Consider the following 23740-nt stretch of genomic DNA (forward strand, 5'->3'; position numbering starts at 1 on the left):
CACCGTTTCGTTCACGCCATAGTTAGCAGTCATGTGGGCCCTCTTCTGGGCCGTACGGACCGGCGAGGCCTGAACGAAAAATTTAGCGCCGGTTTTTAGGGACCGGAGTGGCGTTTAACGTGGCGTTTTAAGCAGAAATGAACGCTGGTAGTTTTGAATGACTATCGTGGCAGTGGCTAGGCCCCATGCTACGGTTTACTCAAAATCGCTCCATCCATAAAGGGCTAATCGTTGCCTTCTATGAATCTTACACTGCGAGGTGTCTTAACCCTTTCGTTACAGTAATCCTCTCTGCTGGAGTGACGCTACTGAACAGGGCACCGCGTCGTGAAGTGTGCACATTATACACGAGGACACCGATTATAGTCAGCACCCGTAACGAAAGGGTTAAAATTATTATCATCACATAGTAATCTCCATCGAACTTTTACCAACAAACTTTGCCCATATCTCTAAAAATAGGGAGAATATTCCTAGTGATCAAAGATGTATAAAAACCCTAGCCTATGAAACAAGACTTCTCAACAGAGTATCATCCCTTTCTTCTAAAATTATTCTATCACGTCACAGTCCCTCTACACTATACAAATTTTGCACCTAGTACAAACACACGCGTAAGGATCACGTAAGATTATGTTCATCTCAGAAAACTCTGAAAATCAAAAAGTATGCTATCATTCTCTACCATATTGTATAATAACGTCTCTGCCGTTTCTCGTTTCACTGTCAACTATGATACGACCTAACTGGCAGAACATAGTTCCGCCATAGCTGTAAAAATATATCAGAGCGCAAACCAAGCTGCAAGTCCACTTCTCTGAAAAGCAGCACTGTTCCTACCCGACCTCGTCGCAGACCCATCACCAGAGTCCTGGACAATCGTCCAGCTGAATTTTCGAGTTTGCCAACGAGTTGGGGAAAGAGCATACCTTGTCACGAAGTGGCCTGGCCATAAATTTCCAGGGTTTGTCGCAAAAATGTTAAATAACTTCGCAGACACGAAACCGCAGCCAGCTCGCGAAATTTCGGCGGGAACTTCGAGCATAGTTGCCGCCAGATCGCTCGAATTCCGGGGATTCCCGGCGAGGGAAGTCGATGGATTCGCCCGACGATCTTGGTAAAATTAACCCTGGGGATATTTTGAAGTGGACGTTTAATTCGGAGTTTCGATCGTTCGGAATCGGAGACGCGAGTCTCCTCGAATTTATTAGCCATCGACGACGCTGGAGCGATCACGCTTTTGGATTTTATACCGGAATTTTAAGAGGATCGCGTGCCTTGGACCTGGTTCAAGTTTCGCATGGAGAATTGCAACTTTGACACAGTTTTATTGCGCCAACAATCGCCTTTTTAATTTATAAGTCGCATAACCTATTTAAACTTCTTCATTCGGTGGTAAAGCAAATCACTCGTTTGGAGTATCGCGAGGTTAATGGGCCTCGTTATTTGATTAAGGTTATTGTGTGTCTCGAAATTTTATTATTCGATGTAGACTATTATCCTAATTGGGCTGTGTTACTTTTGCTATGTAATACGAATTTTTGCATGCACTTATTTGGCTAAAGCTGTAGTCCACTGTCTGATAAATTTTGAAATTTTCGTATTTTAATACGATTTATTGCTAGAAACATTGGGGTGTTTTTATTTCACTAAGACTGCAGTTCTCTGGCTAATATAATTTATTCTAAAATTTTGAAATGTTCTATAAATTAAAATCTATAAATTTTGAAGTGTTTGAAGTCCATCGGGAGCACATGCTCGTTTAATGCCTAACGTGGAATTTTATTCTATCGTATATCTAACAAGATTCATTATTATAATTAATTTCTATCGTGAGAGTTTGCAAAAATTTCCTATTATTCCAAGCTTAATCCAAGTCCCAGTATAACCATTCTTCCAAATATTTTACAACAAAGTGCACTATAATACTGTACTACATCCACGTTACCCTTACACCACTCGCATAAGTGCTGCAAAAATACACCCAACCGTTTCACTCGTCCATCTTCCTCTTCGATTTCCCACTATCCTGCTTCCATCTACACGCCTTCCACTTTTCCACCCCTTATCATCGCCCTCCAACACACATTCTCCCACAAGATAAAACCAAGTACCCTATCTATCAATCGCGGTAAACGATCCTCGAACCAAATGTTACCATTCCACGCAATAATCTTCGAACGGTATCATCGAAACGTTCGAGCATAACCGTGAAGCATGGAAGGTGTAAACACATCCGTGAAGATCGTCGAAACGTTCCAACATAAACACCAGACGGTCGCGAAATAGCCAAGGATCGCTCTGTTTCCGGTTTCATCCGGTATTTTTCAGAGCCACTGAATCGTGTTTGTTAAATGACGCAGTTTTTGCGAGACGAGAGCCTAGATCGAACGACGCTTATAGTGAAGGGGCACAAACGATACTTGGTCGAGACGAAAGAGGATTGGAGTAAAGATAACGGGGGTTGAAGGGAAACGGAAGCGGCCCTGGGGTGATTAAAGGGAGAGGTCTCAGATCGTGATGGCTGCGAAATTTATGTCTTCGAAGAAGAGGGCTGTACGAGTAGAATATAATATCGCTGCACAAAATCGATTGACTCTACTTTTTAAAAAATCTTAAATTTAAGTGTCAAAGCACTTGGTATAGTCACAACTTTTTATATTTAAGATTTTTCAAAAAGTGGAATCAATCGGTTCGTGCAGTGATGACTCATATATAAAAGAATGACGAAATGACGACTTAATATGACATACTAATAAAATGAAGCTTAAAAATAAAATATTTAAATATTCAGATAAGAAATTGATGTAACTATCCTTCTATAATATTCAATATTCAATCCTGAAACTAATTTCACCTAATTCTCCTTCTAAATTAAGTAATTTTGAAAATAATCTAATTTTAAGTGATACAATTTTGGCAATTGAATTATTAATCTTAAATTTAAACAAATATAAATTACTGACTGTAAATTCAAACAATCTATTGTAAATAATTCAAGAATAAATTAATCGCAATAAAAAAGACGAGATAAATACTATTACTAGACTAACTAAATATATTATTCCTTCATTAAAAGAGAACTACCTCTTTGATCATTCTAATGACTCTCCGAAAAGGTTGTAATGAACTCACATATAAAATTGTATGAAGTACTTTACGAAATTGAATATAAGTCAATAATTTCCGTTCTAATAAATATAAATTTCTTGCCTTACCATTTAGGTTCCGACGCCACGTGCCATAATCAACAGCCGAGTTGGTCACACGCCGAGTCACTACGTCCGAACGCGACCGAGAATAACACGTAACTGAGCAGGAAAGACATCGGCGAGCACTAGTCACGAGCCTAACCCATGTTTACATTGAGCTCTACGACTACGCTTCTCTATTCCTCACCACGAGTCGCACGTTTGTACGATATGTGTTAATCAATGCGTGGATATTATATTTAAATGAAAATATTATATATTCATTCCACGATATTAAATCTCAAATATAACTTATTTTGTATACACTTTCTCACGTTACTCGTACTCATGTTTGCCCTCAAACAATTCAGAATTGTAATTGACCTATTCAAATACTCTCTCATTTTTTCTCCTTTCTTTCATACATCATATAAATATACACACTGTATACCATGTTTCATTCATTATATGTTCTTATTTCACACCAATATATATATTTAAATCTATTAACCATTACTATACCTTCAAAGGGAATCGCAATATTTTTTGGAGGTAGCCTTATGGTTTAGGCTACCAAACATCACACATAATTTATTTTACATCAATATATATATATATTAAAAATTATTGTCAACCATTACCGCAATATTGTAAGCAAAGGAGTTAATTAAGCAACTTTAATTAACCTTTTGCACTCGAGAGGCCCCCCTTTCAGTCGCCATTTAATCAGATTCTAAAGATGGATATTAATTAATATACTAAATTTACAATTACCCAACGATGCGTGGAATATCGAAGTAAAATAATTCTACGTCCTAATTTGCATTTACCTTATTTACCACTTTAAAAATATCGTCGACTTTATGGCAGAAAGTCTACGAATTACTATTTTCCTGCATCGAAAAAGTCGCCGAGTGCAAAGTGTTAAGAACAAAATTATTAAAATTAAAGAATATAATAATATCGAATTTTCATAATCACATTACACGAGAACTGCAAGAGAAGCGCAATAATTTACCATCCTCCGCAAATTTGAAATTTCGATGTATGCAAATTTTACGTACACCCGAATTCTTGACGAACACGGGAGATTAATCGCAGTTCGTATGGGTTGCCACAAATCAGAAAAATCCTATATGCAAAATGAACGTGACACAAACGATAGAACCGAGAGATAGCTTTTATCTCGGAACGAGAAGATTCTTCGCGCGATTTCGCGTGTCGAGGGTGGATTCAGCTGTAAAAATTGCCCGTGGTGTTAAGGAAGATCGGGAATCATGCGACGCGGTGTCATTTTGTCGCATACTGCAGTCTCAGGCCACTCGTTGCCGAACTCGTCTCCAAAGGGCCGTCTTTTACGTGTCACCGATTTTTTCCCAGGCTTCGGGCTAAATGGCTGAGCGACGAGGGTGCTGTTTGGCGAGCTCTGCCTGGGGTGTTTGCCGATGACGGTGATACAGAACAGGAAGATAGTCCAGGTATGCCGGTTTGTTCGCGTCTTCCTTGGTGGAGACGAGTTGTTGGAATTTTGTGATTTAGTGCGGGGCTTTTAGTTCGCGAAAGCGAAGAGTCGTCGAGGTAATAATGGTGCTCTTAGCGAGTTAGGTGTGAAAAGTTTGGACGTGGCAATGGCTCTTTCCGTTGGGCAACTTCGAAGCTAGAGTACCTTTGGAAAATATTCCGTTTTATTTTTCATTCCACTTTCCTCTGCCTTCTTCCTCTGTCGACCTCGTCGAAAATGGATTTCAATTCGATACCACCGAATGATAAATTTCGGAATAATTTATCTATAATCGGATACCCTTTAACGTGCAAAACAATTGGGGTAGAAAAAGGGTAGCGAGGAAAAATTCCAAAACGAGGGAAAAATATAAAAATATCGAAGAGACAATGGAGAAAAGTACCGGGAGGTTTATCAGCTTCGAGTTCTGCAAGTTTGCGTAGATAATTACAGACCTCTTCTGCGCTAACTTCGAATACACAAAGAATATGTAAACTTTCTCATGATAACGACCATAATATTATTCCTTTTATTTTTCTTTAATTATAACTTATTTCGTGTTAACCTTTTGCGGATTTTCCTTTTCATTTCTGACTGCTTGGTATTATATGAATATTCATTTTCTCGTTCCACGTATCTTTTACCAGCGTTCAAGACTGTGAAATGGAGCATCTACCGTGTTATAAACGATACGAGATAATGCGATTCAAGAGAAAAAGGACAAAAAGGGGATTAAGTATCTTTAACACCTCCAAAAATTTCGCTGAAAATTCGGTAGCATGGCGAAACGCAGTCAGCTGCTCATAAAATTTTCTGGTCATTTAATAAAGACACCTATAAGACGCGAGAACCGATGCTTCTCGTGAAACATTCCGCAAGAATTAAATATTCGATGAGACACGATGCTCTTATCGAACCACGAGACGAGGGAATTTCGTCTCTCGAATGGAGATTCTTTTTTAAAAATAAAAAAAGAAAAAGAGGAAGACAGAAATGGTCTCCTTATGGTTGCCACTAAAATCCGCGGAAAACGTTTCCAGAGATCGTGTTCACTGATAGCGGTCTGTACACAGGAGGAGGATTCCGTCGGAAAGTAAATTCGACAGTAGCGAAAGGGAGGATGGGTGTAAGGACAAGTCGAAGATAAAAGCGAACTTTGAAGTTTCGAAAGGTAAACGAGAGTTTTAAAGGCGATTTACGCGACGGAAGCGGACGGCACATGAAAGTTTATCGCTTCTCAAGGCAGCTTGCCGGGAAAATTCGCCGTCGAAACGACGAAAACTTCCGCGCCCGCTTAAAAATCCGGACGCCTCCGCCTTTGTACTTGTCTTTGCACTTAATGGAAACTTCGACGACACTTCGATTTATCGATACGCGGCAGCCTTCCTGCGGCCGCCATCTTGGTGAGCTGAGACTCCTGTTGGTCTCCATTTTTATACGTTCTTCGAAATTATTTATTATTTATTTACATATTTGTTATTACCTATCGATATCGTTCATATGTTTATTTAACAAATCAATTTTGAAATATTAGACTTCCATATTGGATCCTCCATTGGTTACTATTTTTCTGATCCGATTGCTTTTATCGTATGTACACTATGTATATTCATTTAAAAAAGTAAATATAAAATTTTAATATGCATGCATTCTCGAAATTTATTTTATGGGAGTGTGAATGTAATTATTACATAAATTGGTAAATTTATAATAAAAAGATGGTGTAATATAATATGTAATTTGGATTTTATGGTTGCAGTGGCTTTTGGGATTGGTCGAAACATTCTGTACAAGTTTATTAATAATTTTACAGCCTTTGTATTACTCGAAGTGCACGGTTGCAGTGTTTAAAAATTGCGGCTTAACAAATACTGACATAGTAAAAGGGATGGATTTTTGGTTTGCATATCGTTAAAACTCCGTCGTCTAATACGGATAATTATCCCCTGCAACAATTTTTCGATGTTATGCAAATGCCAGAATTTACAAGCCAGCATCCTTGCGACGACCTTTGACGTACGACCACGTCTGACCATAAACGTATTACTTCCACTTGCACCCTGTTCCTCTCGCTTAAACATTATACTACCCTGCCTGTTAATGTAAATTCGTATCCGTGTTATCTCGTGTCCCCTGTATCACGTGTGCACCGCTTTAAACTATCCCAGATGACCATTCGTTTACTATTATTTATTACTATCGCGACTATTTCTTTCTATTTTTCTAGCGACCCTTAGAGAAAGCTAAAAATTATAATCAATATTTTACGAAATTTTTATGTAAAAAGAAACTAATAAATAAAAGTAATATCTTCCTAGAGCAAGATTTACGAGACTTTTATTCAAAGCGAAAGATATTTTTTCCAAATCCCAAAAAGGAAGGTACAATAACATTCAACCCGACAACGTAATAATGATAAATTTCGCACATTTTTGTAAAAACTCGAGTCAAGGGATTAAAACGTTTATAGAGAAAACACGCCAAGGAATGGAAGTGCGGGAAAAATTATATTTTCTTTCTCGAAAACGCGCGTTCCACGAGACAACACGTTCCACCCTTTCCATTTGGCGAATTTTTCGTAAGGGAAAGATAGCAATTCAAAGATTTTCTGCCATAAAGTCGGCGATATTTTTTAAAATAGTAAATCGTATATAAATTAACGCGTATTGTTACGTTATTTTAATTTTAGTATATTAATTAGTGGAATATTATAAAATGGCGACAGAGGGTGGCTGCATCTCGAGTGCAGAGGGTTAATATATCGAACGCGGTGGGAATGAAACATCGCGCCAAGGAAATATTTTAACGGTAAATCACGAGGGTTCCCGGGCCTGTAAAGTGACAAATAATTTCCCGAGAATTCATTATTACCAACGGCGATGGGTTTTCTCGCATGGAAGGTAACCGCCATAACGAGCCTGGTGGGCGAACGGTGCAACGATTTTCGATCGCGTCGCATCGATATGAGGTTTCGTCGTTGGAATTTAATAGCCCGCCGTAAAAAAATGGTAACGAGCATCGTGATATTAAATTGACTGAAAGTTTCCAGATAACAGCGAAATCGCGATTTCACGGTATAATATCGGCGCGTCGCCATCGTTTCATATTACGTCGAGTTATTCGTCGCTTGACCAACGATCCTTTACCGTCTTCTTCATTTTCTTCCAGTATTTTTCCCCGGTTATTACTTTAATCGAGATATGGGACACCTGGTAATCGGGAAACCGATAACACTGTCCAACAAATTTTAACTTTCCCTCTAATCTGTAATATCCATTAGGCGATCCTTGTGGCGTTTGCTTTCCCGTACACGAATCCCTAATCGAACTCCGTCACCCTCGATTCTCGAAAATTCCCCCTAATTTAGAAATATTCTAATTCCTAATTTTCAGGATAGAAAGGATTCTTTGTCCACCAATAATTTTTAGAAATATATGCAAATATTAATACAGTCGGAGCAATAATTTATTTTTCAAAAGAAGAAAAAGATGAACGTATGAATTAAACGAGATCATAAAACACGCGTAGGTACCAAAGACACGTGTGAATGTTTTTCACGATTTTGATGAATTCTTGCACAGAATGAAATAAAAAGTATACAGAGAGATAGAGAGAGAAAAGACACACGCGTGAAAGGAGAAATGTATGTAATTAAAAGGCACGTTTCGAGATGAGAAAATTAAGAGCAAGATGTTAGAGTTCAGAGTCAAGAGCCACGAATTCTATACAGATATTAAAAATTTTCCAGAATCTTGGCATAATCCTTATTATACAGCGTGTCTCAATTGAGGCAGGCCATTAAAACGTCTCCCTTGAAGAACATAAACAATTTCCAATGTGATTAAAGACAGTGGGGACATTTAAATGACTTCCCTCGTCTAAGACACCTGACATAATTACTACCATATGCTGCTACACGTCAAAGTTTGTCTACAACCGAAATTCCAACAACGTGGCAAAAAGTGAGAAAAATTGGGAAAATTAGGAAACGTTTCGTTACCCTCTCGGAAGGGGTGAAAAATATGTAAATTAGTCGCGGCTACGACTATGTTGTTCCAGCTATTAATTATTTTGTTCCACTTTCGCGAGATATTTTTTCCCCCTTTTTTACTTTTATTTTCAGTATTCGCGTTTTTATTCAGGTCAGCCATTCAGCCCGTGGAACGTGCTCGCGATACAGCGCTTCCTGTTAACGAGCTGTCGTAACTCGCGGTATTATTAGAATCATCTTGTTTTGTGCCTCGCGAGACACGCGTGATTACGCGCTCGATTCTACCCCAAGTTTCTCGCCCTTATCGTCCAGCGATTACGTAATGGAAAAAGTTTCCCCGGGCCATTTCGCGCGGGACCGATGAAAAATTCAAGCGGCTAACGGAAGCGCCGGGCCACCCCCCGCGATAAAGGCTAAATAATCACCCCCTTTCCGGAAGATACGCGGACCGGGCCAGGAATAATTAACGAACGTAATAAAATCGAACAGAGAATAACTAACGATCCCCTGAAAATCGAGGCACCCCAATTTTTACAGGGGTTGGAAATTTTTCGTCCTCGCTCCGAGAGCACCGCGGGCATGAAATAACCACAGGGTAATTAATATTTCGGTTCCCCTTTGCCGTACCAAGAGCTAACGAGTGCGTAATTAAATAATCATTTTTAATAATTCCCGGCTATTTTAATGATTCGAATAACGTTCGGAGGAACTACCACCCCTGTTCGTGACGGAGATGCCATATTTTCGTGGGAGAATTTTTGAAAAATATTTCGAAATCGCGAGTAATCTGCGAGATTAAAAATTTCGCGCGAAAGTTCTCCAAATACGAATCCCTGTTATCGCATCCATAATTTTTAAAAGCCTGTTAGTTTCTAGTAAAGCGGGAAGAATTTTTGTAAGAAATTAGAAATTTCGTGCTATAGAAATTAGAAATTAGAGTCCTCCAAATACGAACCTCTCTTATAACATCCATTATTTTTAAGAGCCGTTTAGTTCCTAGTAGAGTCGGGAGAATTTTTGCGAGAAATTAGAAATTTCGTGATATAGAAATTAGAAAGTCCTCCAAATACGAATCTCTTTTATGGCATTCATTATTTTTAACAGCCGTTTAGTGCCTAGTGAAGCTTTCTAAAATATAACAAATCCTAGTGGAAGGTAATAGCATCTACGAGAACCTACTGGAAATTGATAAAGTGAAACAGATCATAGCAGAACCTAATAAAGCGTAACAGATACTAGAAGAAGGTACTGAAAGCTGATAGATCCTAATAGAAGCTGACAATATGAGAAAAAGAAAGGGCGATTTCGCGGCTTGCAATGTGAGTACTCACTGTCGAACAAGATCAGCCTCCTGGCTACCACCCTGGAAGCCAGGGTGTTCGGCCTACTCGGCTTTTGCTGGTCCCCTGAATTCGGGGGCACGGCCGAGATCGGCACGCTACCGGTCGTGGCCGTGCCCTGATTCGCTTGCGGCTCACCGCTCGGCGATACCGCGCCATTTGCACTCTGTTCAGTCTTTTCCTTCTTCGGCTCTGCAACAGAAAAAAAAAATTCCGCACCGGTCAGAGCTGGGCGAGGACAACGGTACGGGGATCGCGCGAGCGGCTGCCCTTTATATCACATTTCTATTATTTTCCTCTTTTCTATTTTTATTTTTTTATTATTTCGGTTTCTATAATTCTATGACAAATTTTTCATGTTCTATATTAGCTCGCTTTATTTCGTCTCTTTAGCGTCTTTTCGCTCGTGTTTCGATAGTTCTCGAGACAGTTAGACTCCTGAAGGTGTCGGATGGGTCCTCTTGTTTAGATTAGCATTACGGTGTGCTTCGGATATTCGGTTCGGTTTCACTCTGAGTTTTCTCTGAGTTTTCTTTGACTTTTCCGTTTGCGGAAATATTTGGCTCCTCTCGGGTGTGGTATCTTTAGGGCACACTCTCGGTCTCGGAAGCCGGGGGTGGCGTCGATCGCACAGAGGTCTGCTACGTTGAGATCGTTCGTTGTAATCGTGGCATGGAATTGCAAGTAGAATTTGGCGCGATGCAATTAAGCTTACTATTATTGAAAATGCATAAAATTTATTTTTATCGTTAATTCTTGCGAATATTCTCAAGCTTTCGAATTGTACGAATTAAAATTGAGAAAGAATGCAATTTCGAGAAGAATCAACTACAAATCTGCAAAACTGTTTGTTATCAGTTACTGATATGGAAGAGACAATACAAATATTTATTCATAGATATTACGATACCACATACATTTAACAAACACATTTACTAACTAAACAAATCTCGATTCGCATTCTCTCTACCTACATAGAAGCACACTTATCTCAAAACACCAAGTTTCTACGTACAATTAAGCGATTACAAAACAACCAACGAAATAAGTACATTTTCAGGAGCTTTCTCAACATCTACGTTCAAAGCCTCGCATAAAAACAGGATCTTCCAATTTCTCAAATGATTTCAACCAGGAAATCACGCGAATTACGTCCCACCCCGAAAAGAGAAAGAACATGGCGGAACCGAAAAATCGGTAAGTACGTCCCCGACGTGTTTCACGTTAGAAACTGGGCTTTTTTATGGGGGAAAGAAAGGTCCGGAGACGGGTCGGCATTAAATCGTCGAAACTCTGCGCAATTTCGCTTCCTGACGTCGTTCCTCTTCATTATTTCGTTCGTCGCTCGTTTCACCGCGTTTCCACGAGTCACGTTCGGCTAACTCGGGAAATATCGCCGCGAGTACGCCTCGAAATTGCGATTTCCAACCACCCACCCCCTGCACGCCACGCCGCAACCCCGGGATAATAAGCTCGCGCGTTTAGGATTCACGCGTAAACTACCCTTTACGTCGCGTTCACCGGCCATAACGAGCTTTATGGCCGGGCTCGGGGAAAAAAGGAACACCGGTAACGCGTCCAGTTTACGCGGATTAGGCCATATTTGTTGCCTCCACGAATACGAGTGAAACGCTGTACAGATCTGTTTTTCGATCTTCCCGTTCCCGTTTTACCATTTTTCGCGCCACGAATCACGCAGCTCTCCGTTTTGACATTTAAACGCGACGAGTGTAGTCGTCGGATGTCCGAGGGCGAAGATATTTTATTAAATTATTTTCTAAGAAATTCGTTATGAATTTTCTATTTCAACCCTTTTTACAGAGGGTGAATATTTCTTGAGAATATCCCGATACGTGTTATCGCTACATGGAAACCATCGAAATTACCATTTCGGTTGTAGCGGTCGGAGAACGCGAAATGAAAAATATTCGAGGGCGGTAAACGATAAACGATCGAGGATAGAAATAAATCGGAGGATTGCCAGATGTTGGTTCGGATCGTTGACCAGTGGTTTCGCGTCACGATTTTACGATCTCGCAGTCTTTTTCGAGAGAAGATCGCGGAACGTCATCGGTGACTAAACTCCTCTTTTCTCGGGGAGATCTCGAAGGTAAACAAGTTCCGAGCGTGTCTCACGTTTTAAAAGAAGATTGGGAATATTGTCGAGGAAAATCGAGCTGGGATAGAGCTGTAGATCTCTAGGGTATTTTTGGTACTGCCCGAATATGTCATTCGGGGATCACGCGCTCGGAACAATTTAATAGTATTGCCCAAAAGCGATAGCCTAATTCAAATAGAATATTAAATAGAAACAAAAATTTACACACCCAACTAGGAATAAATTCAAAGAAAAATAACGTCGCGAGTTTTATTCGGAAAGAATTAAATTATTATTTTATTTCCAAGTAGTGTAGATCCGTCTTTGGTCAGACATTTCTAAGGATAATAGAATAAATCCGCCACAAGTCAGAAATAATTAATTACCTAATTATTCATAGAATTGGATTTTTTTAAATCACATGTAGAATAGTAGACAGTGAACAGAAATCAATAATTCTTGTTATTATTTAATTCAATATTATCGAGTCTCATAAATATGGGAACAATTGCGATTTAAAAAACACAGAGTAAAGAAAGAAAAGTTTGAAAAAAAGCATTTTGCCTATGGTTACTGACACATCGGACTATTGGATTGCCGATGTTTAACTGATATTGAAAATCACACTACTACTGAAAATGCCAGAGGCAAGGTATCAACGCTGCAACGCGAACGCAACTTAATTTCACTCTACGATGAGCGAAATTCGCGCGAACGGCCGAAATTGCTAGTCTAATTGTAAACAATTTAACCGAAATCGCGGGAACAAATAACGGACCGTCGAATGATTATTCGCCGGCGAGATGGGAACAGCCGATCCTGCTTTTTGATCAACTAACGCAACCTTTCCGTGTAATTACAGTAACCTAAATAATATTCCGTGCAAACATGCATCAATATTTAATTCGTTGTGCCAACATTTACGAGCAACAAACGGGGAGCAAAGAGGGCGGGTGGTATCGGGATAGAAATTTGCAAAATCGAATTTCGAACAATCGAAACACGAATCATCCACGAAATATGGAACGCGCGTCAGGGGCGAATTAAAATTATCAATCAAAACCACTCTTAATCAAACCAGACGCAGACGTTTCCCCTTCTCTTCAATTCCAATTCCACCGGTCTAACCTTCAAAGTGATAAATGGGCCGCCTAAATTACTGACAGCCACCCCGCGCCCCTCGTCCTCCAGTTACATCCCCCGACCGTTTCGATTACCCCATAGAGCTAATTAAAAATAACGATCCAGGTCTATTTCGAAGAGAAACCGATCTTCTCAGACAGCAGCGATAAAGAAACGGTGACAAAAGACAATTAATCGTCTCGAAATAAAGATTTCCTACGATTCCCAGTTCCCTATATATATACACAGGGTGACTCGATTAAACTGATCACCGAAGATATCCATCCAAGCTATTTCCTTTGCTATGAAAGTTAGGAAAAAATTCCAAAATGTTGTTTGAATGATTCCAAAACGTGCAAATTTTATGATAGCAAACAGAAATTTTATCAAGGTCGTGTTAATAGCTTTTTTAAGGACATCGACATTGTTTTGGATTATAATTAGCCTTTATTTGCAGTCGATATTAATATGAATTCAATGACATATAATAAGACAACGTTGAGTTAAAATTGGAGGAACTTAATTTATTGCTAAGTGATCAGAGTGCTGATCACCTGCATGAATATATTCTGCAGGTTTTGGAATAATTCACTTCTTTATCGCTTTCTCCTGTCTTTTATAATAAAGGAAACAAGGTAAATATCCCATTTAAATAAATCACCTTGTATATATAATTTTCCGATGTCTGTTCGTTAATTATAATAATTATTCGTCAAGCTACCTTTCGTTTATGCAACTAATTAAAAATGTCGACAAAGGCCTCTAACGACGGAGAATTTCACGAATTTTATCTGAAAATTCTATCTCCTGGTGTAATTAAAAATTTGTCAAACCGTGGTGGATAGATGTTGCATATGCATATATTTCAGACGGTGTGTCCAGGCTCATCTATGACCCTTCTAACGCTCTAACACTCGCCAATCAGGAAACGGTTTATGATTGCACGATCAAAAGAACTGTTCTAACTTGCAAAAACGTTTCGCGTAAAAGCTGTTAGCGCGAACCGAATGATTTTCAGCGGGAAAAACGCAAAGGAAAATCGCGGAGTGGGACATATCGTTCGTGACCGCAACGATCGCCAGAGCGAGAGGTTCGGTGACGGAGGTCGCGTGTAGCTGGTGACAAAATGGCGGAGGCGGGGTCGCGGGATCGAGGAAAATTCGATGGACGAGCAGAGTCGACGTGGTAATTAAAGGCTGCAGAGCTGCAAAGCCACGCGCGCGTCGTCGCGGCGAGGATGAAATCATCCCTATCCGGCAGTGACGGATCACCGCGCGAAACCAGATTTTCGTCGACCTTTCCCGCTGTCGGATTTCCCGCGCCGAGCAACTCGGCGCGCTGGAACGGTGCCAATGGAACCTCTAAAGGGGACCGTCGACGACGCCGACGCTGCTAATAACGTCAACAACGTGTAACGAGGTAACGCGGAACGAAGGTCGACGGATGAGGAAATCCGACGGGGTTAGGGGAAAAGCAGTGGCGAGGAATCACGAGGTATGCGGAAGATTCTGTTCGACGAATTACGTGATCCCTGAGATTTAATTCTTGGCTTCGTGTATTTTTCCTTTTCTCGCTTAATTTATTACTGAGAATTTTTCCATTTTCGCAAGCTCGGGAAATTTGTATTATTAGAACTTAAGTTTGGAATCTTCAACCCCCTGCATTAGGATTTAATTATGAAAAAGTATGCACTGAGGTAGTATTCAATTTTACTTAACCACTGTATATCTATAGTACCCCTATTTTCCATTCACGATAAGATTAGATTAAAATTTTAGAAATTCTTCCAATTTTGTGCACGTTAAAACGCATGAAATATAATTATGGTGATTACTATAACTCGCAATCGTTAGATTTGACACAAAGTACTCGTGACGAGATAGATTCGTCATTCTAGTATAAAGGGTTGAAAGAAAATAGAAATTATCGATAGCTAATTATCATCTCCGAGTCTTCATTGGTAGAGTACTATGACGATATCCGTATCGATTATTTGACATCGATCTAACACTTCGTTATTCCATACTGTGTACACGATATACAAATAATGCACACGCAAGCTATTTCTACAATGCACAATTTACACGCATAGTCGTTATTTAATTATCGTGATTCAATAACACAGGGTATTGGTTTGTTACGAGGTCAATTAAAACATGGAATATAAACAATGGCGAACAGTAATTAAATAAATAATTATTTTCTTTTTTAAACATTGACGAAACTATATTCGAAATTACTTTTTACCCCATTCCTTTACAATAACAGGACTGGTAATTGAACCACTCACACACGTACTCATCAAAATGTAATAAACCCCATTTTTCCAATTTGCCCAATTTTTTAAATCAATTTTATTCCTCGTTTCGTACATGAGTGACGTGATTGTCGAATGACTGGATAATAGCATGACTAACTTTGTCCCAAATTCCATACATTCTCCCCGGAATTACAAGGCGAATTCACACTACGTGGTTACACACAGACGTTGGCAAAATTACAAACAGGTAGCAATGGGGAACATCAATTCATGCATGGTACTTGCATCAGAAAGTTTGCAGCGCGTCCAAATTCAAGATCGTCCTTCCATGTGGCATTTCACGCTTTCTTGCGAAAGCTCTCAAGCCTCTATAAAGTGTCAAATTTTCGACGAATACAGGCGACTCGATCTTCTTCGACCTGTCTTGCGTTTCAATTAAACTTTAACACGACGAACAATAAATCTCCTCGAAACGTAGACTCAAATCAGGTACTATCAATCACCCATTGAAAACGAAAATAAACAATTAACCCCACGTGGTACCCTGTCAAACCTCGCAAGATCAAGTCATTCACCAAATCCCTTCATCATTCCCCTAAACCCAGTCTGAATTTCACCAGGACCCCCATCTTCGAGTCCAGAAAACACATTTATCGATCTTCAAGGACAAACTGGAAATGATTAACTCATAGTCACGAAATTCACACTCTCAGCATCCCCTCTGGGAATTTTCATCGGACCCAGGATGTATCTATCTACGAGCACGTCAGTCACGAATGCTTGGTGTTTGTTTTAGATTTTTCATAGACCCTAGATTGTTTCCGAGCAAAATCGGAGCTTTCGGGGGTTGTTCCGTTGACTCTCGATGAATCGACAGGCGGAAGGCGCGAAGCCGAGGACTTTTTCACGCGCGAGCGTCGTTCCGCGTCGCTTGCACGCTCGGCAGAGACTGTTAGAAACTAGAAACCCGCCGCGGCTCGAAATAGATTAGAAACGTCGGGCGGATTGCGCGACGAACGCGACCTTCTCGACGAGCGTGCCTCGTTACCCCAGATTCCTCCTAGTGGCAAGCTGTCGCTGTCGCCGAGACAATCGGGTTTATCGAGCTTATTGTCTGGGATTTAGTCGAAGGACGCCTGTCGTCTCTGCCACAATTGCGAAGTACGAACAATGTCCCGCGAGTTCCTGCCGATTTATCGACCGACTTAACCGGTTCGGTGTCCATAATACTCGAAGTTTTACAGTGTCTTTGAAAAATTACTTTGTCCCCTTCTTCGGGGCTGTTATTATAATTTTAATAAGGGATGGTAAATGTGAAATAGCGTGGAAGATTCTGATTCCTCCTCTTTTTTTTTAAATTTTGATAGGAGTGGATGGTGGTAAATAAATAACATTTTCAGCTTTTCAAATGGTGGAAATGGAAAATGATGGAAATATTCTGCCCATACTTTACCGGTCTAATAATATTCTATCAGATCAGTTCAGAGAATACGAATATTTTGTACGAGTATTTCCCAAAAATTTGGGAAAATTACATGTCCGTGTTGCAATGGAGAAAAATTTGGAAATTCAATGTTGCAATCGAAATTGTGAGAGTTAAAGGTGTCATATGGAATAATTGTTAATCCTACGTGTTTGCACTGTCGATAAGCGAGGAATCAATGCACAGTTGCATCTGTATGCATATTTGACAACCTCTAAGGGCTCATTATAAAAGCAAGTAAACTGTATTACTCGTCGTTAGTCAGAAAGAGGAACGAAGTAAACAGCACGTGTACAGTTCAGTCGCTGTCATAAAATAAAGGTATTTAAAAGAATAAAATCCACTGTCCCAATTCCTGGCTAATAACAAAAGCACACAGCCAACGTGTTACAACGGAAGATCAGATAATTGGATCAGATAATCTTGGTAAATAAACGTATTCTTGGTTAAGCTCGAAATTTCGATTAAATCGATTAATTAAAAAAAAAGATAGCTTCGAAAAGTAATTTGATATTCATCTAGATTTGGAAAATATAGAAATCGTTCTGTTTAAATAAATTTATTGATATGAATATCAAAATTTGCATTTGTGTGACAGCTTCATTCGTCCAGGACACTGGTTTTTCAACGGTATTTCAATATCTGTTAATTTCCGTGACAAAAATTCCGAAAATTCTAGTCCACTGCGTGAGTCCAGTGATACCTATCGATCAAAATGGAATGCAGATATTTTTATTTTTAATATCCCCTACGGTTCTCGAATTCTTCACCGTGTATTTATCGTACGACTGACTTTTCGTGCGAATAAAAGTATAAACGAAGACCTGCAACACAGTTCTCCATTCTCAAATAACAAAAATAGTAAATATCACTCGATACTCGGAAACCTTAAAAGTTCCTGCTGCAATGCGAGACACAGATCTATTTTTCCTTTTCCGAAAGTTCCGGAAAAGATTTTTACGAATTTTTATGACAAACCAAGAATTCGTAACGAAACGTTGTATTTCTAGTTTACACAAACGACCCGTGACTCGTTTGCTTCTGTTATATTTAATTTTCTCGATATTGTACCAAGATTGTTTTGTGCTTATCATCGTTTAAAATATCTCCGATGCTCTCGAGTGCAATAAAATTTCCAAGGAAGCATTTGTCCTCGTTAGAACACATTCTTCGAAGTTCTAATACTACCAATGACCTCCTTCTTAAATAATTTCATATTATTTGCCATTATTCCCTACCACCCTCCTCATTTTTCGAATATTTTTTAACACTCTAAAATCCAAACTCACGCCAACACCCTTTTATATTTCAATACTAGAAAATACTTCGATACTAGAAAATTTGTTTCTTCTTGAAATAAATCCGAAAAATTAATTTTTGTACATAAGTTTTATAATTTTGAAACATCGAATTACGCTATATTAAATTTTTCGCTATTTATTATATTTGTTATGTTTATAATTCCGTATTATGTTTCAGAAGCGAAAGTGGATGCATCGATTCGAGTTCAATGTCTCGAAGAAAGGGGTCGGAAAGAGAACGACAAGAGCGATTTACCTACTGGCAATTATATGTAAATTTGTCCCTGGCGTAGAGGGGCGCGCCCGAAATAATTCACGAAGTGTAGCAAAGCGGACGCAACAACTTTCTTGCTGGCTGAGATCGAGCCAGCTTTGAGTCATGCAGTTGTTGCTCGAAATTCCATCTGCGTTTTCTATGCCAAGTGCAGGAACCTGTGCGAGTTACGTATGCGTCATCGTGCACGCATCTGCTCGATTTAAATGACACGAATAGGAAAATCATAACGATCTTAAATTGGCACGATTGCCGATTTTCTCGTCCCGATATCAACACCACTGCCATAAATTCATCGAAGAAATATCGTAATAATAGATATCATTTAACCATTGTTACTTCTTTGTTATTCAATACGAACGTATTTCTGAAACGACGAATCGAGGTTTCCATTATTTTAATGATAAAATTGACAGCTCTTTGTCGTTCGATTTAATAATAAAATTATATAAATTGGAATACAAGCGTGGTAAAGTTACAATGGATATTAAAGTGATATTAATTTGAGGTTGAACGAAACGTATTTTTGGAAGAACAAATGGCGATTTTTATTATTTCAACGACGAAATGTACAGCTTTTGGATGGTCGAATTAGACGATAAAATGTGGGATAATAATTGCACGAGGGATTTAATAGATAGAATTGAAATTGTATTCATCGACTGAACTCGACACGTAAGTGAAAACTGATAGCAAATGTCGGACAGACAGTAACAGATTAACGACCTATCTTTGATCATTGATTTATTCCTCAATTTAGTGACCATTTGCTACCAATAAATCGTGATATTACTGTCGCAGATAAAACCAGGCACATCGGTTAGAAGTTGACACGAAACATACGACTTATTAAACATGCAAGTGGAAACTGCTAGTAAAAGTCAGACGTCTGGGAAAATTTATTCCCCGATTCGTTTCTCACTTCATTATTCATCCTCGAATAACTACCGACACCCTTATCACGGATAAACGTGAAAATATTACTTTGCAGCTGATACAAAGTCGCTAGAGATTGACTCGTCAGGCGCGTAAGTGAAAATCCGCGATAATAGTCAGACATTTAGTCTTCGACCACTGATTTATTCTCCGGTTTTTTAAACACTTTTCCCTTTATTTATTGACAAGGAGAATACAAAGCAATTTAATAGAATACAAGTGAAAAGAGGCCCATGGAAGAATTAAATCCCATTTTACCAAAATACCAATTATTTATTAGGACTAATTCTGGAAATAATTTCACCGCAAACGATCCACAATTTCCCAGCGAAACGACACGAGATCCACTCGATGGACCCAAAGAACTGCTCCATATCTCCATCAACATCTCCGCAATCTTCTTTCACTTCCGTCCCCGCGATTCCACGGTCTCTCGTCGCGAATTATATCCCAGGAACAATGGAATTCGCGAAAGATACAAACGATACGCGTTCCGAAAGAGGCGAGCGCGGTCGTTCGCGATAAATTATTTCCGGTCGTCGAGAACACGGTGAAAACACGGTGAAAACACGGTGAAAACACGCGTGTCCGGGCGTGGAAATTATGGACGATGCTAGTTCTCGCGTCGTGGATTTTATAAATAATTCGACGCGTCTTCCCGCCGCGAAAATTCCCGTTAATATCTCAGCATCCCCCCCGTGGACGGTGTTTCGCGTAGATCGAGGTGTTATGGAGCTTTCTGTTCGAAAAGAAAATTTCGTTTGACCCTGTTTATTCCATGGAAAGCTGTCGACTGCGTGGGACAAAGGGTACACGTGCATATGAGGAAGAGGGATGGTGTTTCCTGCTTCTGGTCTCGCGAAGGGTGGCTTCGTTTCGCAGGGGTTGCAGGGAGAATGTCGGGTATCAGGTCCCGGCATGTCCGACGATGATTTATCGTGGGAAATTATTTTTCGATCACGTCCAAGAAGTTTTCGAAGGCGCGGATAATACGGAGAAGTTGGCTGAAGCGTGGGAGAGTGCCTCGGGGATCGATACATCTACTTCTTAGGAACGGCTCTCAAAGCGGAGCAAATAAAGCTCATGCAAGTCAAAGGGGATCTACGCGGATGTAATTAAAGGGAGAATTAATGCTTCATCGCTGCAGGTTTCGCTTTAACCTATTTTTGCAAAGCTATATTCGGTTCGGTCTAATCCCGAATCTTTCGAGACGATGTCTAAAATATTTGCGGGAATTCTAGCGAAGGGTGTTCAAAAATCATGTTCGATTTTTCAAAATTTGAAACCATCTCCAGAATTAAAATTTTTAATTTTATATATAATGATATAATTTTATTACATAATTATATAGGGTGGTTAGATACGTATATACGTGTTATTTGACCATTCGGGATTGCGAAATATTTAAGGAATAAAAATTGTTTAAAAATATTTTTTTATACCTATAAATCGCATTATATCGGAAAGAGGGTGGATATTAAATTTACCATGCCCACATTGCGTGATTCTTTATGATAGATCACATATTCACCGACGTCATGCAGACGAGTTAAAAATGTTATAAAATGGTCGATCTTTGTATAAATCTGATGCGAGGGAAAGGGATAAAATTACTTTTAATGACACAGGAGTCATCGATTGGTCAATAGCTAAAATTCTTTTTTTTTTATTTAATACTTCGTATAATCGACAGAGATGAAGGATAGGACGAGAATAGACCACGTTTGTGTATAAGAATAATAAGTTTTAAAATAAGTATTATACCTTGGAAGGGAATATTGCAATCTCGAAGGAAAATCAATGAAGCGTCACTGTCACCCCGTATAATTAACCCTTTGTATCTCGTTGTTTGGCTTCATTTTCATCGACAAAACAAAAATGCGAGTAATATTCGATAAAAGAGATGTATTAAAATCCCTAATCAATCGAACCAAAAATATTTTCAGCATGTAAGAAGTTAATTGTACTAATATTAATAAATATATATATTCACGTACACACAAATGCAAATAAAATACAAAATTCTGCTTTCGTGTCGATCTAGAACACATAAATGTCAGAAAATATCGAAAAATAATTCAGATACTCGTAAATGAAAATAAAATTAATTTTCCGCAGTATAAAATCCACTTTTCTATAATGTAATAATTAAAGCATAAATGAACTTGCGAAAATTCGTAATTGAAATAGACGATTGGCGAATATCGGGACACGACTGTCACAATACGTAACCGTCGTTACGTGTAATGCACCGCGCTGAAGGATTAATCTACCTCTGGCTGTACCGTCTGGTTGCAGGTTTCTCTCAAAGCACAGGCGCAATCGTTACATCAAACGCACGAATCGATCCTTCATTGACGCGGATCCGGCGGAAACGGATCGCTTGTCGGAAGTCAACGCTCATCGCTTCGAAGAGGCGGTGACGCGCTCGCCGAGCTATTCGCGCGTCTTTCACCATTAAGATCGTGACATCATCGTTTGGAATCCCTCTGCGAAGTCCACAGAGATCGTTCTATCTCTCTGAAATCATCGATCAATCGACGGATTAAAGACACTCGTTTGTTTCTAAATTTGACTCGCACGGCTCTTCGAAATCTATGAGGAACGCTTGCTGAAGCTGAGCTGAAACTGCAAATCGGCTTCCTTTCTATTTTCCATGCAGTCGAAATTAAGTCAGAGTCATAGCCAGCGATTATTACAATAATTTCGTATTTGAATTATTTAATATTTCAACGTGGAGATTTTTATGTTATTATAATAGGTACTCGCATGAAAGATGATTGCAAAATGATAAGCATCGTGAAATAAAATCTATCATGTATTTAAGGGTTGATTTTTGCCAAGTATATACCTTCTTCCTATCCTTTTCGAATTTTTATTTCAATTTCGAAGAGACCAATGTTCGAGAATTAATTTTCCGTCGTGGGAGGTATAAAATTGGCTTTTAATATTTCAACGTGGATATTTATATGTTATTATAATAGGTACTCGCATGAAAGATGATTGCAAAATGATAAGCATCGTGAAATAAAATCTATCATGTATTTAAGGGTTGATTTTTGCCAAGTATATACCTTCTTCCTATCCTTTTCGAATTTTTATTTCAATTTCGAAGAGACCAATGTTCGAGAATTAATTTTCCGTCGTGGGAGGTATAAAATTGGCTTTTAATATTTCAACGTGGATATTTATATGTTATTATAATAGGTACTCGCATGAAAGATGATTGCAAAATGATAAGCATCGTGAAATAAAATCTATCACGTATTTAAGGGTTGATTTTTGCCAAGTATGTACCTTCTTCCTATCCTTTTCGAATTTTTATTTCAATTTCGAAGAGACCAATGTTCGAGAATTAATTTTCCGTCGTGGGAGGTATAAAATTGGCTTTTAATATTTCAACGTGGATATTTATATGTTATTATAATAGGTACTCGCATGAAAGATGATTGCAAAATGATAAGCATCGTGAAATAAAATCTATCACGTATTTAAGGGTTGATTTTTGCCAAGTATGTACCTTCTTCCTATCCTTTTCGAATTTTTATTTCAATTTCGAAGAGACCAATGTTCGAGAATTAATTTTCCGTCGTGGGAGGTATAAAATTGGCTTTTAATATTTCAACGTGGATATTTATATGTTATTATAATAGGTACTCGCATGAAAGATGATTGCAAAATGATAAGCATCGTGAAATAAAATCTATCACGTATTTAAGGGTTGATTTTTGCGAAGTATGTACCTTCTTCCTATCCTTTTTTGAATTTTTATTTCAATTTCGAAGAGACCAATGTTCAAGAATTATTTTTCCATCGTGGGAGGTATAAAATTGGCTTTTTTGCCAGCTTTAATGAATTTTTGAAAGGCAGATGTGGACTGTGAAGAAGTGGAAGTATTTCTGGAAATGTGCAACTTTGTTAAACAAGAAAGTTCCGGTGATGGAGTGGGTATTATCTTTTAATGCGTCAATAAAGTTGACCTTTCTCGTTTCCTGCTTAATTCACATCTTCAACTTCCTCTGCTTCAACTTTTTTCTTCCAGAAAGGGAGAGAGAGAGAGAATTTCTTAAATTTCGCCAAAGTATTATATGACAGTAGAAAAAGACGGGGCAACGTGAACCTCTACTTTTAAATTCAGACTCTTTACCTTTGCTCAACAAACCCCTACCACTGGCCTCTTATTTCTTATCCTTTTTATTTCTCACAAAGAAACATCAAACTTTCCCTGTAAAGTACCGAGAAT

The 23740-nt window shown here is 38.8% G+C and overlaps 1 protein-coding gene across 3 annotated transcripts in view; it reads right to left on the reverse strand.

Moving 5' to 3' along the window:
* LOC108555166 (phosphatase and actin regulator 2) overlaps positions 1-23740 on the reverse strand; it is a 446127-nt gene that overhangs the window by 21222 nt on the left and 401165 nt on the right. For 2 of the 3 annotated variants that reach the window (XM_017910705.1, XM_017910704.1), the window contains exon 5: positions 10015-10215. The exons of the other annotated variant lie outside the window; for it this stretch is intronic. In XM_017910705.1, coding sequence (XP_017766194.1) covers positions 10015-10215 — 201 coding nt within the window. The remainder of the gene's footprint in view (positions 1-10014; positions 10216-23740) is intronic. 3 annotated transcript variants of the gene reach the window in all.

Source organism: Eufriesea mexicana, unplaced genomic scaffold, assembly GCF_001483705.2.
Source record: "Eufriesea mexicana isolate 0111107269 unplaced genomic scaffold, ASM148370v2 scaffold130, whole genome shotgun sequence".
NCBI lineage: Eukaryota > Metazoa > Arthropoda > Insecta > Hymenoptera > Apidae > Eufriesea > Eufriesea mexicana.